Source organism: Leuciscus leuciscus, assembly GCF_965113295.1.
Source record: "Leuciscus leuciscus genome assembly, chromosome: 12".
Classification (NCBI taxonomy): domain Eukaryota; kingdom Metazoa; phylum Chordata; class Actinopteri; order Cypriniformes; family Leuciscidae; genus Leuciscus; species Leuciscus leuciscus.
The window spans coordinates 518,529-538,528 of NC_138736.1; the positions used below are offsets into that span (position 1 = coordinate 518,529).

Consider the following 20,000-nt stretch of genomic DNA (forward strand, 5'->3'; position numbering starts at 1 on the left):
CATTCAGAAACATGGCTTTTCCCATCACTGTTATCATCTAGCTACTGGAGTGCCTCAGGGCTCAGTGCTGGGACCGCTTCTCTTCTCCATCTACATGTCATCACTAGGATCTGTCATTCAGAAACATGGCTTCTCCTATCACTGCTACGCTGATGACACACAACTCTACCTCTCATTCCAGCCTGATGATCTGATGGGAGCTGATCGTATCTCAGCCTGACAGACATTTCTGGATGGATGAAGGACCACCATCTTCAACTAAACCTTGCAAAGACAGAGCTACTGGTGGTCCCGGCCAACCCAACACTTCACCACAACTTCTCCATTCAGCTAGTTTCATCATCCATAACTCCATCCAGGTCAGCCAGGAACCTTGGAGTTGTGATTGATGATCCATTGAACTTCACAGACCACATTGCTAGAACTGCCCGGTCCTGCAGATTTGCCTTATACAACATTAGGAGGATCAGGCCCTTCCTATCAGAGCTACACAACTCCTTGTCCAAGCACTTGTTCTATCCAGACTGGACTACTGTAATGCTCTCCTGGCTGGTCTTCCAGCATCACTGTCAATCCTCTGCAACTGATCCAGAATGCTAGTGTGCTCTCTTCAGTTCTTTAAAGACCACATGTCACTCCTCTCCTCACTACACTGCACTGGTTTCCAACAGCCGCTCGCATCAAATTCAAGTCACTGACGTTTGTCTACAGAACAACCACTGGCTCTGCTCCCTTTTCCCTAAACTCATCACTTCAGACCTACGTGCCATCCAGAACCCAGCGCTCTGCAGGTGAACGCCGTCTTGTGGTGCATCATCTCAAAGAGGCACTAAATCTGTTTCCCTGACCTTCACCTGGACTGTTCCCTGCTGGAGGAATGATCTAACTCAACCAGAACGGATGAGTCCAGGGACATTCTCAAGAAACGGCTGAAGACGCATCTTTTTCGACAACACTTGATCCATTAATACTAACACTTTCTCTTCTATTCTATTCTATTCTATTCTGTTCTCTATACTTTTTTTTTTTTAAGGTTAGGGTTAGATCGCGTTAGATTAAACTGAGAAGGGTCACAGTACTTGCATATTGTTGTCCTACTGTTAGTTTCACTGCTTCTAATGTTCTCATTTGTAAGTCGCTTTGGATAAAAGCATCTGCTAAATGAATAAATGTAAATTTACATTGTACATTGTTAAAAGCGCCATATAAATTAAGATGACTAAATGTAAATGTAAATGTCCTGAAGCTTCTGAGCTTTATAATAGCAGTGAATAGCAGTGACTTTTATCAGGGATATATGCACTTTTATGGACTTCAAACTGATGGCTGCAATTCACTGCTATTATAAAGCTCAGAAGCGTCAGGACATTTTATATATAACTCTGATTGTACTCGTCTGGAAGAAGAATGTCATACACACTCTCTCTCTCACACACACACACACACACACACACACACACACACACACACACACTCTCTCTCTCTCTCTCTCTCTGTCTCTCTCTCTCTCACACACACACACACACACACACACACACACTCTCTCTCTCTCTCTCTCTCTCTCTCTCTCTCACACACACACACACACACACACACAGTCTCTCTCTCTCTCTCTCTCTCTCTCTCTCTCACACACACACACACACAATCTCTCTCTCTCTCTCTCTCTCTCTCTCACACACACACACACACACACACACACACACACTCTCTCTCAAACACACACTCTCTCTCTCTCGCTCACCAGCCGCCGATGACTTTAATGGACCCTGCGCTGAACATGAACAGCTGCTGCTGCTTGTCGACTCGAGACAGAAAATCCCTCATGCTGCTGTAGATCTCTCTGCTCTTCCCAGTGAAGTACGGCTTCTCATAGAGCACAATCTGGCACACAACAACAGATATCACACATCGTCTGCCCTCGACGCCGCACACAACAGAGGGAAGGAGGATTTAAAACTCACCTTTGGCTCATGGAGGTTCTCGACTCGGGGTTCCCCCTGTGAAACACGTCATGAGTTTAGCAGATCTGGTTTAGTGTGTGATAAGCAGGGTTAGGGGTTAGGGTTAAGGGTTAGGGTTAGGGTTAGGGTTGGGGTTACAGAGGAGTGTGAGCTTACGATCTTGAGCGGGTGAACGCTGGCCACATACGGGTGTGTGACGCCCCAGGCTGAGGGACTGGAGAACCCCCCCACCTCCAGCACCCGAGGGACACCCTGGAAGAACGGCTCCGCAAACACCAGCCATCTGAGCACAACACACACATGATGAGGACGAGAGAGAGTGTGTGTGTGTGTGTGTGAGAAAGAGAGAGAGTTTTTATAACACTTTATTAAATCATTTAAAAACAATAAACATACACTTTACTCAAAACATTCAGCAAAAATGAAATCCCCATCTCTAACAAAGAACAACATTTCTTTATAATTCCATACATGTTCAAACATTCCTCTATATTCTTCATAGTTGTATAAAATTAAAAATCTAAATTAATATTATTCTTACTTTTAGTAAACTCTTAAAAACTTGTTCTACATCCCGACCAACTTTACCTTCTATTTTTTACTTTCTTGTCAGATAAAGATCCATTTTCACAAAATATTTCCCAAAAAATATTAAAAAGTTGCCCTTTTTTTCTCTTTTTTCCCCCAAAACTTGAAACCCAAAATGAAACCAACCTTTGAAAATATTACTTTAAAACCCCACAAAGATGAAATGAAGCAACAGAGAGCCACTCACAGCCCGGCGTTGATGATGATGGAGTTGGCTTTGATCGGGAAGCCGAAGATTCTGGCGTCGTCTGACGTGTCCCTGAATGTCACCTTCTTGCCCTCCGCGTTTTCCTCTGGGAAAAGGCTGATTTCAGGAACGCTGTAATCCTGGAAGGGCGGGACAGTTATGCTGAGCATCAACAAGTGTTGTGATGAATATTAAACAGACTTTACTTGTGCAAGTGAAACGCGGCAATGGACTGAAACTAATTATTTCTACTTAAGCTCATTTTTCATGCATCTGTATTTTTTATTTTGGGAAACCTTTACTATTACCTCACTGCATTCCAGAGCATAATATTATATTTTAATATCACTACATAAAAACATTCCTCTTTATTTCGAAATGAAGAAATCGTCAGAGCGATGTCCGGTTCATGAACGAGTTGATTCTTTCCAATGAACCTGCTGAACGATTCACTGAACGATTCACTGAACGATTCATTTTGGAATTCGACAGAATCTGATGTAATTGCAGCTGTTCGTGAGTCAACAAGAGCTTCAGTGTTTTTATACTCTTTGTCATCACATATTTGCACAAATTTAATTTCCCCCCATTTTTTAAAATACTCTCATATATTATTGGTTTGCACACTAGACTTATCAGTAACTTTAACTGATATTTTAGTATATTAAAGTTTAATGTTATGATGGTGAATAATAAGTGTTGATAATAAAATAAAGTTTGCTTATTTGCAATATATATTAAATGCATGCACTAATCTTTCTTATTGCTGACTAGAATAAATATCCATACATGCTTATACTTTTGCTGGAGAAATATTTCGGGTTATCCTGCCAAATATAAGCACAATTCCTCTTCAGGACACAAGGTGGCGCACAAGGACATTTCATAAACACGGCTGTGATCATGTTCACATCCATTCCAGACATATTTATGAGCTAAAACAATGTTACCTCTCATGTCTGTCTGTAAAATAAAGCTTTTCACAGCGATGCCATCGAAGAATCATTTCTGGTTCCTCAAAGACCCTTCCAGTGTTCAGTTCAGATACATAATAAAATAATCTAACCTTTTGTGCGATGGGAAGATCCGGTGGATGATAAAGGTTCTTCATGGAACCATCGATGCCAATAGAAAAGCTTGATTTTCAAGAGTGTAAATGTGAATAAAGAGATGTCGTACCCTCACTGCTCTCCGTATGGATCCGATGACGAACCTCCTCTTCATCCGAGGCTTCTCGTCTTCTTCCCCGCGATCCGGTGTCGTTCCCTCGTTCTGATGGGACTCGTGTTCTTCTGCGGGTCCGAACGGGTCGGTGAGCTCGGTGTCGCCCTCGTCCAGAGCGATCTTCTCCCCTTTAAAGTCCGGCTTCTCGTACATCACCCAACTGAAGAACACAGAACTAATACATGACCCGACTGAAGAACACAGAACACTCAGAACTAACACATCACCCAACTGAAGAACACAGAACTAATACATGACCCAACTGAAGAACACAGAACACTCGGAACACTCAGAACTAACACATCACCCAACTGAAGAACACAGAACAACACATCACCCAACTGAAGAACACAGAACTAATACATGACCCGACTGAAGAACACAGAACACTCAGAACTAACACATCACCCAACTGAAGAACACAGAACTAATACATGACCCAACTGAAGAACACAGAACACTCAGAACACTCAGAACTAACACATCACCCAACTGAAGAACACAGAACAACACATCACCCGACTGAAGAACACAGAACTAACACATCACCCAACTGAAGAACACAGAACTAACACATCACCCGACTGAAGAACACAGAACAACACATCACCCGACTGAAGAACACAGAACTAACACATCACCCAACTGAAGAACACAGAACTAATACATGACCCGACTGAAGAACACAGAACACTCAGAACTAACACATCACCCAACTGAAGAACACAGAACTAATACATGACCCAACTGAAGAACACAGAACACTCAGAACACTCAGAACTAACACATCACCCAACTGAAGAACACAGAACAACACATCACCCGACTGAAGAACACAGAACTAACACATCACCCAACTGAAGAACACAGAACTAACACATCACCCAACTGAAGAACACAGAACAACACATCACCCGACTGAAGAACACAGAACTAACACATCACCCAACTGAAGAACACAGAACAACACATCACCCGACTGAAGAACACAGAACTAACACATCACCCAACTGAAGAACACAGAACTAACACATCACCCAACTGAAGAACACAGAACTAACACATCACCCAACTGAAGAACACAGAACTAACACATCACCCGACTGAAGAACACAGAACTAACACATCACCCAACTGAAGAACACAGAACTAATACATGACCCAACTGAAGAACACAGAACACTCAGAACTAACACATCACCCGACTGAAGAACACAGAACTAACACATCACCCAACTGAAGAACACAGAACTAATACATGACCCAACTGAAGAACACAGAACACTCAGAACTAACACATCACCCAACTGAAGAACACAGAACTAATACATGACCCGACTGAAGAACACAGAACAACACATCACCCGACTGAAGAACACAGAACACTCAGAACACTCAGAACTAACACATCACCCAACTGAAGAACACAGAACTAATACATGACCCGACTGAAGAACACAGAACAACACATAACCCGACTGAAGAACACAGAACTAACACATCACCCAACTGAAGAACACAGAACTAACACATCACCCAACTGAAGAACACAGAACACTCAGAACACTCAGAACTAACACATCACCCAACTGAAGAACACAGAACAACACATCACCCAACTGAAGAACACAGAACAACACATCAACCAACTGAAGAACACAGAACAACACATCACCCAACTGAAGAACACAGAACTAACACATCACCCAACTGAAGAACTCAGAGCTAACACATCACCCAAATGAAGAACACAGAACTAACACATGACCCAACTGAAGAACACAGAACTAACACATCACCCAACTGAAGAACACAGAACACTCAGAACACTCAGAACTAAAACATCACCCAACTGAAGAACACAGAACAACACATCACCCAACTGAAGAACACAGAACACTCAGAACACTCAGAACTAACACATCACCCAACTGAAGAACACAGAACAACACATCAACCAACTGAAGAACACAGAACAACACATCACCCAACTGAAGAACACAGAACAACACATCACCCAACTGAAGAATACAGAACAACACATCACCCAACTGAAGAACACAGAACAACACATCAACCAACTGAAGAACACAGAACAACACATCACCCAACTGAAGAACACAGAACTAACACATCACCCAACTGAAGAACTCAGAGCTAACACATCACCCAAATGAAGAACACAGAACTAACACATGACCCAACTGAAGAACTCAGAGCTAACACATCACCCAACTGAAGAAAACAGAACTAACACATGACCCAACTGAAGAACTCAGAGCTAACACATCACCCAACTGAAGAACTCAGAGCTAACACATCACCCAAATGAAGAACTAAGAACTAACACATGACCCAACTGAAGAACTCAGAGCTAACACATCACCCAACTGAAGAACACAGAACAACACATCACCCAACTGAAGAACACAGAACACTCAGAACTAACACATCACCCAACTGAAGAACACAGAACAACACATCACCCAACTGAAGAACACAGAACACCACATCACCCAACTGAAGAACACAGAACTAACACATCACCCAACTGAAGAACACAGAACAACACATCACCCAACTGAAGAACACAGAACAACACATCAACCAACTGAAGAACACAGAACAACACATCACCCAACTGAAGAACACAGAACAACACATCACCCAACTGAAGAACACAGAACTAACACATCACCCAACTGAAGAACTCAGAGCTAACACATCACCCAAATGAAGAACACAGAACTAACACATGACCCAACTGAAGAACTCAGAGCTAACACATCACCCAACTGAAGAACTCAGAGCTAACACATGACCCAACTGAAGAACTCAGAGCTAACACATCACCCAACTGAAGAACTCAGAGCTAACACATCACCCAACTGAAGAAAACAGAACTAACACATCACCCAACTGAAGAACATAGAACTAACACATCACCCAACTGAAGAACTCAGAGCTAACACATCACCCAACTGAAGAACTCAGAGCTAACACATCACCCAACTGAAGAAAACAGAACTAACACATCACCCAACTGAAGAACTCAGAGCTAACACATGACCCAACTGAAGAACTCAGAGCTAACACATGACCCAACTGAAGAACTCAGAACTAACACATCACCCAAATGAAGAACACAGAACTAACATATGACCCAACTGAAGAACACAGAACACTCAGAACTAACACATCACCCAAATGAAGAACACAGAACTAACACATGACCCAACTGAAGAACACAGAACAACACATCAACCAACTGAAGAACACAGAACTAACACATCACCCAACTGAAGAACACAGAACTAACACATCACCCAACTGAAGAACTCAGAGCTAACACATGACCCAACTGAAGAACTCAGAGCTAACACATGACCCAACTGAAGAACTCAGAGCTAACACATGACCCAACTGAAGAACTCAGAGCTAACACATGACCCAACTGAAGAACTCAGAGCTAACACATGACCAAACTGAAGAACTCAGAGCTAACACATGACCCAACTGAAGAACTCTTTTCTGAACAGAAACACAAACGCTCAACACTTTTATTCCGCAACGATGCATTAAACTGATCAAAAGTGACAGTAAAGGCATTTATGATGTTGCAGACTCGTGTTCCTGCAGTTGATGATAACTTCAGGGATTCGGAATATTTTGCTGGGAGGCAGGGAGAGTCTGCATGTCTACACTGATGTGCACTGTTCGCCTTCTGAACACATTATTTACTGTGCACTCATATTTACTCCAGTATATTTACTGTCCCGTGTCAGTTCATGTTTTGCATCACACTGAGACGCATTAGTGCTGTATTACACATATGTTCATGAGACAAGCATGACCTGAGCCATTAAATTTTTTTATTAATTGCATAATTAATATATATCATTAGAAATATTTGTGATTTATAAACTACCAGTAAAAGGTTTGGTTTTTATTCAAAAAGGCAACATTAAATTGATCAAAAGTGACAGTAAAATCATTTATAATGTTACAAAAGATCCATATGTTACATCCATATGTACGCTTTGAGGACCCAAAAACACTATATGAATGTAACAAATTATTATTAGTAAATGCTGTCCTTTTGAACTTTATATTCATCAAAAAATCATGAAAATTCGAATGTATCACGGTTTCCACAGAAATCTGCACTGTTTTCAACACTGATAATAATCATAAATGTTTCTTAATCATCAAATCATCATATTAGAGTGATTTGTGAAGGATCATGTGACACTGAAGACTGGAGTAATGATGCTGAAAATTCAGCTTTGATCACAGGAATAAATTACACTTTACTGTATATTCACATAGAAAACAGATGATTTACACTGGAATAATATTTCACTGTTTTTACTGTATTTTTTATCAAATAAATGCAGCTTTGATGAGCAGAAGAGACTCTTTCACAAACCCCAAACGTTTGAACACTAGTGTATGTTCCCTAAAACACATACATCTTCCAAACCAAGTGCACACTTAGAAATGATTGACAGCATGAACATGAGCAGTGAGATGAATGAAGATGAGTGTGTGTGTGTGTGTACTTGTACAACTATCTTTGTGAGGACCAGTTTGAGTGTTAGACCAGTGGAGTGAGGACAGAGAGAGTAAAGTGAGGACATGTTGGCCGGTCCTCAGTTTCTGAGAGCCTTTAAAGGCCTGTTTGAGGGTCAAGACTTGGTTTTAGGGATAAGGTTATAATGAGGTTAAGGGTCGGTTTAGGGTCAGGGGTCGGGTTAGGCACTTAGTTGTGATGGGTAAGGTTAGGGTAAGCGGCTAGAGATTGCATTGTGTCAATGAATATCCTCATAAAGATAGATGTACAAGAATGTGTGTGTGTGTGTGTGTGTGTGAATGTCTCTCACCCTCCTCTGATCACTCGCACTGAGATGGTGTCTGTAAACTCCCACGGTGTGGCGTCCACAACATCCCCTCGCACTTCGATCCTCTGGCCGCTCATTCCTGGCCTGTCGAAGATCAACATCTGATAGGAAGAACACAAACAGCTCGTGTTTTCTACAAAGACTGCATTGTTTAGTATCTGACATCTGAACTCTAGATGTTACTGCAGAACGAGGCTCGATCTTCTCTGACGGGGAATCACGACCTACTTTAGAAAAGCACTTTTATTGTGTCAGATCCTTCAGGCTGCAATATTACACTGATGCAGTCGATGTCACAGGAGGAAAACAGAAGAATAAGCTTGAGAATCCAGTTTCGGTGACCTTTTCTAAATCGCTTACTTTGCTGCTGATGAAGAACACGGGAGTGTCAACCAAAACTAACTGTTGTATAATGTCAACTAACGTCAACTAATAATTAGTTGTCAAATATAATAAAAAGATGTAAATGTCAGTGGCAAGTTCAATCATGCCTTCTGGAAAAGCCTTATTGTAGTTTAATATTCCCACCAGAGAGAAAAAAAAAAAAAAAAAAAACCTATGAGATATAAAGTCACAATCAGGAGAGATAAAATCTCACATCGCAAAACTTCAGATTCTCAAACTTCCAAGTATAAAACATACAAAGAACTTGATGCTGGTGTCAACACAGGCTTAGCTATTCATTTATAACACATTATTTCTGTTATCTTCAGACTCTCGCATGCTTTTCAAAACCTCCTCCTCTCTTCTCAACCCTCCTCCTCCTCCTTCATCAACTCTAACAGCAGACGATTTTACCACATTCTTCATAATTAAAACAACCACCAACAGCAGCCAATTTACCAAACCACAAACTGACACACACGTCTTACCAGCTCACACACACTTCCTACCCTCCTTCTCTCTGCTCTCAGAGGCAGAAGTCTCCAAACTCCTCCTTTCCAATCGCCCCACCACCTGTCCCACTTGATCCTATTCCTATTCGCATCAAAACACCTCTCTTCACACTGGTACCTTTCCCACAGTATTTAAGCAGGCTCGGGTAACCCCACTGCTTAAGAAACACAATCTAAATTACCCTTAACCCTAAAGTATCCCTTCTTCCATTCGTTGTGACTCCTGGACAACAATCAGTCTGGTTTCAAAAGCGGACACTCAACTGAGACGGCCCTGCTCTCAGTAATTTAAGCTCTGAGACTGGCAAGAGCAGTTTCCAAATCCTCAGTTCTCATCCTGCTGGATCTGCTGCCTTTGATACAGTTAACCACCAGATCCTCCTGTCAATCCTAAAGACGAAGGACATCTCGGGAACCGCACTCCAATGGTTCAAGTCATACCTCTCAGGTAGGTCCTTCTGGGTGTCATGGAGGGGTGAGGTGTCTAAGACCCAACATCTAGCTACTGGAGTGCCTCAGGGCTCAGTGCTGGGACCAATTCTCTTCTCCATCTACATGCCATCACTAGGATCTGTCATTCAGAAACTGTCATTCAGAAACTGTTCTATCCAGACTGGACTACTGTAATGCTCTCTTGGCTGGTCTTCCACTGTCAATCCTCTGCAACTGATCCAGATGCTGCAGCTACAGTGGTCTTTATCGAGCCGAAGAGAGCACACGTCACTCCTCTCCTCACTACACTGCACTGGTTTCCAACAGCCGCTCGCATCAAATTCAAGTCACTGACGTTTGTCTACAGAACAACCACTGGCTCTGCTCCCTTTTCCCTAAACTCATCACTTCAGACCTACGTGCCATCCAGAACCCAGCGCTCTGCAGGTGAACGCCGTCTTGTGGTGCATCATCTCAAAGAGGCACTAAATCTCTTTCTCTGACCTTCACCTGGACTGTTCCCTGCTGGAGGAATGATCTAACTCAACCAGAGCGGATGAGTCCAGGGACATTCTCAAGAAACGGCTGAAGACGCATCTTTTTCGGCAACACTTGATCCATTACTAACACTTTCTCTTCTATTCTATATCTATTTATAAAAAATAAATTAAAAAAGTACATGTACAGCATTAGATTAAACTGGGAGGGTCACAGCACTTGCATATTGTTGTCCTACTGTTAGTTTCACTGCTTCTATTGTTCTCATTTGTAAGTTGCTTTGGATAAAAGCATCTGCTAAATGAATAAATGTAAATGTAAGTGTAAGTTCTGTCATTTGTCTAAAACATTTCTTTAACGTTCAATTTGGATTTTACAGAATAAAACGGTCTTATTTGGAAAGTGAAACATCAAATTTCTCTCTGATATAACCAGCTCATCAGTAGATGATCAGGCATTAATGGGCTGCAATATTACACTGATGCAGTCGATGTCACAGGAGGAAAACAGAAGAATAAGCTTGAGAATCCAGTTTCGGTGACCTTTTCTAAATCGCTTACTTTGCTGCTGATGAAGAACACAGGAGTGTCAGCCAAAACTACTTCAAAACGAGTTGTCAAATATAATAAAAGAGGTGTAGAAATGTAAATGTCAGTGGCAAGTTCAATCATGCCTTCTGGAAAAGCCTTATTGTGGTTTAATATTCCCACCAGAGAGCAAAACACAAACAAACTATGAGATATAAAGTCACAATCAGGAGAGATAAAATCTCACATTGCATAAAACTTCCAAGTATAAAACATAACTTGGTGCTGGTGTCATCACAGGCTATTCATTTATAACACATTATTTCTGATAAAAACCATTTGAAAAGAAGATTATGTCTTTTGCAGTCAGTCGTGACATTCAAAGTTCTGTCGTTCTGTCCAAACGTGTGTGTGTGTGTGTGTGTGTCAGAACAGCTGTTTCACACACACCAGCCTCAGGCTCTCCTCAGGAGTTCACAGGAGTTCATCTCTAACTGTATTTTAATGTTCATCTTTGTGCAGCGCTCCATAGACCTCCATTATAAGAGCATTCATGTAAATGTGAGTTTTTGTTTCAATCCGTGTTGAAGTGATTTTCTCTGGTGGTCAGCAGAATAGTGCATCATTTTTATTAAACCTAAAACATTTCTTTAACGTTCAATTTGGATTTTACAGAATAAAACGGCCTTATTTGGAAAGTGAAACATTGAATTTCTCTCTGATATAACCAGCTCATCAGTGGATGATCAGGCATTAATACAACATTAAAGACAGGAACACTTGTAGGAGTTTCTCACCTTTCCAGGTCGAGGATTGAGTTTGCCGTGCTCCTTCTCTTTGGTGAGCTAAGAAAAGAAAAGAAATATTTCAATGAGATGAAACACACAGACATGAAGCATAAAGTTTCAAGTTTTCTTCCTCAGTGTTTCTGTCTTGTTTTCCAGCACAAATATCTAAACATTCTTAAATCAAGATTATATGTAAATGTATTATGCATATATTTATGAACCATTTCAATTTTTAATTCAGTAAATAATAAAAAAATATTTGTGATTTATACACTACCAGTCAAAGGTTTGGGTCAGTAAGATTTATTTTAAAGAAATACTTTCATTCAAAACATTAAATTGATCAAAAGTGACACTACAGACATTTATAATGTTAGAAAGGATTATATTTCAGATAAATGCTGTTCTTTTAAACTTTCTATTCATCAAAGAATCCTGAAAAATAAAATGTATGAAAGTTTCCACAGAAATCTGAAGCAGAACAACTTGATTACACTGTTTTCAACACTGATAATAATCATAAATGTTTCTTGAGCATCAAATCATCATATTAGGATCATGTGACACTGAAGACTGGAGTAATGATGCTGACAAATATCTAAACATTCTTAAATCAAGATACATTTACTGAAGATATTAAGCCTTTTTTTTTACTAAATTTTTACTAAATATTTTACAGATACATTAAAATCCTGAGGTTCAGAATGCATCAAAACATCCTTTTTATTCATTTTCTCATCTTTGTACTTTAAAATGGTGATGTAAAAGCTTGTCATATCAGCATTCAAACAGGTTCAGGTATGTTAAGAACACGACATTCCTACATAACCTTTGACAATAGAAGAACATGCACTTTACACAACACTTGATGTTTCTACCTCTCACACACATGAAGAAGAGAAAGGCTTTACTGTCACCGGACTCCTCTCAAACATTCACTGAACATGTTTGAAATGCCACTGTACGTCGAGCTCCTCAAACATGAAGAGAAACGCATCGACCAGACGCCGGCTTTCAAGATGGAGATCCAGAGGTCGGATCAGGTTCAGAGGTCAAGTGTTTCTTCAGGAGTTTCTGTGTTAAATGACAGATCTGATTGCTGGTTTGTATGTGTGTCGGAGGATATGAGTAAAACTCTGCCTGTCGATATGCCTTTACTCTGGCAGTGTTAGCAGAGAGACAACATTACACACGAGTGTAAATTCCTCTGTTTGCATATGGGGATGATCTTAATGACAAGCCAAATACAAGGCTTACATAATCTTATGAAGCGACCTCTATAAACTACACATACGCCAATCTCACAGCCAGACACTGTGAAGATATATTTTCCAAAAGGGAAGATATGCATCAGATATGCATCAGATATGCATTGTGGAAATGGGTGTGAGACGCAGTATCTCTACAGTCCATCAGTATCTAAAAAATAAAATAGTAAAAAATCGATCTATTTAAATAAATAAATATATCTACCTTAAAGTGAAAATACTCAAGAAATGTATAAAAAAATCTATCAAAAAAAAAAAAAAAAAATTAAAAATAGCTATCCATCTGGGCTACATAAAAATGAAAAATACTAAAAAATATATTTATTTATCTACCTAAAAATTTAATTTGTAAAGATTTTTTTTTTTTTATGCAAATACTAAAAAAGAAATATCTATCTAATAAAATATCTTTCTATCTCTAAAAAATAAAAAAAGTACTAAAATATCCATCTATGCTAGTAGAAAAATGATGCACAACTGCACAAAATGCACCAACATTAGGTTATGGTCTGGTCTTAACTGGTCTGGATATAGGCTAACTATAGCTTTTAGAGGCGGCATCACATGTCGTGATTTATTAACACATATTTAAATCATTCTGCCTTGGATTTAAATGTGAGCCGTATGAGACCCTTCTATCGTTCACATATACACATGCTGTATATTCCTAGACTACAGTAGGAAAAGTGTTATTGACTGCATGTCTGAAGATAAATCTACCCTGACATGTGTGAAGCGTACAGGCCACATAATCGTTTTCCCCGTGTTCTCCACGTCTGTTCCAGCTGGCAGAAACACAGTAAGTCGTTGCCAAGACTGAGAGCAGGGAGTGTCTGAGCCTGTCTAGGAAAATGATCAGCGCTGATTAGAGACGAGGTGAACATTAAGATAATGAAGATTCACATTCCATCCGCCTCTCCCTCGTTCCCTGCCTCTGGAGAAGCTCCAGGGAAAACCCGTTTCACGACACCGTTCCTGACCTGACAGTTCAGCTTCGTCACACACGACGGTCTTTCCAATGGGAAAACTAGACTGCACTAATGCATTCAACTGGGAAACAGCCTAATTATACAGATCAATTTTCATTTTGTCTTATAAATCATTTAAATAAAGACGTTGTTCTATGCATATACTGTAAAACAATATTTTCATGATTTGTTATCACAACTTTGTCAAATCAACTTAGGTAATTAATGTGGCCCAGATAACATAATAACTCCATTATAAGTGCATTCATGTAAATTCATGTTCAGTTTCTATTTATTAAACTAATCTTCTTTATTGTATTAACAAATTTTTTTAATTTCAAGGAACTCAATGTTAAGGCAACCAGGTAACTTACTTTTTTAAGTTAAGCCAACAATATTTTTTTTACAGGAAACAAACGTTTTCTCCGTCACTAAAACCTGAACTGTTATTATTTTAGAGACTGGAAATATGATGCATCTGTAAAAGGTGTTTTGCATATTAAATTTTAATGTTAAGTTGAACTGTCAGATAAGTCGCCATCATTAACCTCTGTCAACACAGAGAAGAGCGGGATGACGTGAAGGAGCTGTGTGTTTTACAGTGGACGTGTGATAACAGAAGTTACTCCCTAGTGACGGACATTTGCATGTCAAACCTCTCAATATATCAGAATCATAAACTCTTGTCTTTACTAACATCACCAGTCACGTACCAACTCTCTCTGCACGATCAAACCTGCGAGACATTTAAAGCCTTATATGCAAAATCACTCGAGCGCTTTCCAAGATCTTTTGCAGATAATGAATATCTGAGAAATGCCTGGAGATGAATGTGAGCATGACTGGAGTTACCATGAAGGTTACATCTTCCTATAATATCTAAAAAATAACAGAAGTTTTGATAATGCTGCTTTCGGTTAGAATGTAAATTTGACTTGCAAACTCATTAGTCTCTGCGCAGTCGAGAGAAGCAGCTTTAAAGAGCTTCTCTGAGTCTGTTATGGAGGACAAGAGGAAACGTGAATTTTGCATGAGCACCGAGGTAATATATCCTCTACTGCAAACCCTCCTCGTGAGGTGACATTACACCCCTTCTAGGCTTTCGTTCACTGAGGTTTAGCACCAGTCCAGCTCTAGTCTTGCAGAGTTTAGTGCCAACTCTCATGACACACACAAGATTACAGCAGTCCATGAGAACGAGTTGTAAACAACCTCTGCAAGATATTTGGGAACGGAGTTGAGCGCTCTGGGTTTAGGGTGTGAACAATATAAAAACAAACGTTATACAATCACACCGTCAGTCCAAATATGATTATTTGTGTATCCGATTGGAATCTGATCTAAAAGTATTAACGTCCACAACTGTTCAGATCCGATGTGTGTGTGTCCATGCAGCTCTTTCGTTTTCCAGATTATCTGCATTGGTTTCTGGCAATGATGTTGCATTGGTAGGAATACGGGTTTGTAATAGAGAATATTGAATATTATTTCAAAATATGTCTCTGTTATATTGTAATTTTCTGCTCGTTCGGCACATTGCAACAACACAGCATTGATTCGGCAGCGACTTTCAGCACGTTTCCTATAACAACAACGTCTGACGTGTACATTTTACGTGGTGTGAGGAAGTCACATAAACCACGTGAAATCCGATCAGAGCATTCAGACTGAGACGGATTACCAGAAATGCGATTTGAATAGGATTTCAAAATTTAACAGACGTCGAACCTGAGCCCAAGAATAGACTAGTCTTCAATTACAACACATGTCAAAGAAATGAAACCAAACACCTTGTAATCACTGTTGACTTTGCAAGTTATATCTCACAAGTTATTTTGGTATAAACGACATGTAATCAAAATTCAAGTTTATTTAGTCTAGAAGTGGGTTACTCATAACCTGACTAAAGTCACCCACTTCTAGACCTAATAACCTTGAATTTGATTACATGTCGTTTATACCAAAATAACTTGTGAGATGTATGATGTCCCATCATGTTAACAGTGTCAACAGTGATTACAAGGTGTTTGGTTTCATTTCTTTGACTTGTTCTACGCTATTTGTTGCTCACTTATAGTCAAAACTGATTCATTGTAGTTTTTGGCCAGGCAGCGCATGAGATGGCTGATATCCCATCATGTTACCAATGTCAATAACATCTACAGGATATCAGTGTCATGGTCAATCTATAGTCAGGATTCAGCAATTAAACGGCTATTAGACGTCTTTTAAATGCAAGGATTGCTTGCTGGGAACGCAGCAATAGTGCATCAGACGTTTGAGGGCAGAAACAATCTGCACACTCTGTTACACAACGCTTGCAGTGAGAGGCTTAATATCAGGTTACACTCAGAGTCTGAGCAGGACCGGGAGAAACAGAGCAGTGACATAATATGAAAACAACACTTTCATTGATTCCATGCCCTCATTCTCAGAGTGAGAAACTTCATGCCAAGAGTAAATGACCAACACATGCACACAAGCAATACTCACATATGCATCAGGGAAGGCTCTGTATTTGAGGGGCATGTTTCGCTCTGGTTCTGGATTTGGATTGGATTGGAAACCCCGGGTGTCGTTGATCAGAAGACCTCCGTCAAGACTGGAGCTGCGAGGAAGACTCAAAGACTGAGGAAGACTCAAAGACTGAGGAAGACTCTGAGGAAGACTCATAGACTGTGAGTTCTTGAGGAGGGTTTCGGAGGGAAGAGAGCGGTACAGCTCCATCGTGGACTTGTGGTTGAAGGTCTCGGCCGAGTCCTGCTGGCCCGGAGCCACGCTCATGCGAGATGTTTCGGCGAGCCCACTGAGGGAACCCGACTGAGACGTGAGGAACGAGAAGCGCTCGAACCGGGAGCCGAGGAGTGTGTCGGATCCCTTATTGGCGGAGCTCATCCGATCAACACCGGGTCCGATCTCCGGGAGAGAAGCTGCTCGAAAGATGGAGCGACTCGAGGCCTTCCCGTTCTCCGTCGGCTGGAAGAAGAAGCTGTTCTCCAGACGGGATCCGGATCCGTTCGCCAGGGCTTTCCCGGGAGATTCTTCAGGACTAGCCAGATCGTTGAGGGATCCCCTGCGCATCACGATGCTGTTCAGCGCCGACGCTCGTGACGGCAGAGCAAGCCCTCGACTCGCCGGCTCTCCAAACTGCTGCTCCTTCATCATGGTTATCGGAGAGCGCATGTCTTTAGGAGAACTCCAGCTGAAGCCCATGTCTAGAGGAAAACCGGAAACGCCATTCAGGACCGTCTTTGGATCAGAAACAGGCGAGAGAGGAGAGGGACGAGGAGGTGAGATTGGTGAATCCTCTTCAATAGGTGGCAGTGAAGAGAAGGGAGTGTTGGATGGGGTGCGTTGAAGCCTTTGCCGGATCGGTCGATCCATGCTTTTAAGCGTATCTACAAAGTTATCCATTTCTGTAAAGGATGAGGGAGAGAGAGCGTCAGGCTCGAGGCCAGTGGGCGAGGGAATCAGATCCACCCGAGTCGCTTGGAAAACATCCGAGGAGAAATCATCCGTCTCCACAATCATCAAGCGGGAATCAAACTGTGCCTGTGAGCTAAAGACTGGTGTCTCTCGCTCTCTCTCTTCAGGTAAGCTAAAGACTGTTGTCCTTGTCTCTCTCTCTCTCTCTTCAGGTGAGCTAAAGACTGTTGTCCTTGTCTCTCTCTCTCTCTCTTCAGGTGAGCTAAACTCCTCCCGGATCCTCCCACTCTCGTGAACTTCGCTCTCCACAACTTTCCGGGTAGTGTTTCCAAGGCCACCGTCAGTCCCTGAGGGGAAAGTGGGCTGGGTCTGAGAGTGAAAATGAGACGTGTAGATTCCTCTATCATAGCTGTGGGCCGGCTGGGAGGAGGAGCTCAGGTGTGTGTTCTCCGTGAAGCCAGTCTGTTGTTCTTCAGAGTATTGACTCTTCCACCTTCTCTCGAGCTCAGGACTGGCTTTGCTCGGCTCCGCTTGATCTCTACGCCTAAAGTCGTCCAACGGGCTTTCATGGTTCCCGAAGCTGCCCTGTTTGTCACCGACCAGAGACACTTTGTGAACCACCATGGCCTCGTCTCGGCCCTCCCGAGCGGATGACGGTCGACTGAGTTTCGTACTGAACACTGCAACACTCGAGCTCATGTCTGTATCCGATCCAGGCTCCGTTTCAGCTTGGCTCTCTGTATCAGACTCCTCAATCACTGTCCTGAGAACAGATGCATGAAAGATCCTAGAACAAAAGATACAAGTGAAGAGGAAAACATTAATCCTTTAATTATAACGACTTGCAAGTGAAAGCATTAAAATGCAATTAGAGGGTAATTCGAGGTAATTTGATACACTTGATGTCTGTGAGAAATAAATATTCTCTAGTTTGAGGAACACATTCTGTTCATGTAATGTGTAAGGCCTGTTTGGTTTCTGACTCCCTGAATAAATACATTTATATTTAAAAAAAGAAATACACCTGCATTTCTGTGAGTGTAGATGACAGGTTACGAAAGGTGTAAAAGTGGGAGTGTATAGCAATGTGCGTAGGTGAGTTTCTGGAGAAATGACACGTTAAAAGGGCACTTTAAAATGAATCATAGCACTAAAAGCTTCAATCTCGCCATACAATAGTACAGAGATGAGTGAATGAGAAAAGATACTAATGCAACATGCTTTACAACATTCACCATGCAACAATAACCATAAATATAATAAACATAGTGCTGTAAAGGGCCAACTGCCAACATAATTGATCACAATTATCAAAAGCGACGCGTTTTCATCACCTTTGCAGTAATGCATATTTACCTGTCATTGCAAATATGATCCACTGATTTGGAAAACAACTAGGTTACTTATATATCTGGCTTTAACTTATAGACCTCAGAAGGAACTAGTACCAGACATGTTTGTCTCTGTTAGATACAGTAAGCATTCATTCTGTTAGTTAAACATTATCTAAACAAGGAGACCCTGGGTTGAGATTAACACACATTCCACATTCAAATCAGACTGAAAACAGAAATCGTATAAACTGAACGTTCACAAGTCAGCAGAAATATACATGCATCAAAATACATTTGAACATAGTTTCCTCTCACTTTAACACAAGCAGAGGTTTCATTGATATTAAAGAAAGTATGCATGTTTTTCACTGTATTTCGCCCTGAGATGTTTAAAGGGAGAGGTATCAAGTTATCTCAGCTGGCAGAACTAGTTCCTCAGGATCCTCTACAGTAGATCACGCCCCCTGGTGGTGAATCTGTGCCTCACCTCCACCTCCACTGTCCAATACATTTGAATTGGCAAAATTGTAAAAAGCTATCTCAATTTTTGGGAGTAAGTTAAACCAATGCAAAAAAAATATATCAGTTGACATTTTTTAAAGTGGCAGTGAATAATCAATAGCTTTTAATGAACAATTATTAGATATGCACACTACCTAAGTTAGCTCAATAACTTGTCTTGTATTTTGTCTGAGAATTGTAGCTCTTGGGTTGATCTTCTGTGGTTATGTGCATGTGTTCAACACACAGGAGATGTGATCTCTCCAACCAAAGAGATGCAATAACTTAAAACAAAACCCTATTGCATAAAAACAAGTTTTCTTCCAAGCTTTCAGCTGGAGCGACACCGATTCTGGCAGTTCAGACGCGTTAGATTTCAGTTCTTCAGTTCTAGAGTACGTCTGTGCTGTCTCTGTCAGTTCAGGTGTAGTTTAGTCTGCATTTCAACAGAAATGACACCTATAATTACTGACCGGCCCCTAACAAGCCTTTTGAGCC

The 20,000-nt window shown here is 41.0% G+C and overlaps 1 protein-coding gene across 1 annotated transcript in view; it reads right to left on the reverse strand.

Annotated features, from left to right (window-relative positions):
• Positions 1-20,000, reverse strand: part of LOC309510876 (beta/gamma crystallin domain-containing protein 2-like) — a 35,037-nt gene that overhangs the window by 10,295 nt on the left and 4,742 nt on the right. Inside the window, exons 2-9 of the mRNA XM_082185831.1 lie at positions 16,735-18,454; positions 12,015-12,062; positions 8,847-8,965; positions 3,919-4,123; positions 2,740-2,879; positions 2,121-2,247; positions 1,965-2,000; positions 1,745-1,884 (exon numbers count right to left, since the gene is read on the reverse strand). Of these exons, the coding sequence (XP_082041957.1) occupies positions 1,745-1,884; positions 1,965-2,000; positions 2,121-2,247; positions 2,740-2,879; positions 3,919-4,123; positions 8,847-8,965; positions 12,015-12,062; positions 16,735-18,366 (2,447 nt within the window). The 5' untranslated portion in view covers positions 18,367-18,454. The remainder of the gene's footprint in view (positions 1-1,744; positions 1,885-1,964; positions 2,001-2,120; positions 2,248-2,739; positions 2,880-3,918; positions 4,124-8,846; positions 8,966-12,014; positions 12,063-16,734; positions 18,455-20,000) is intronic.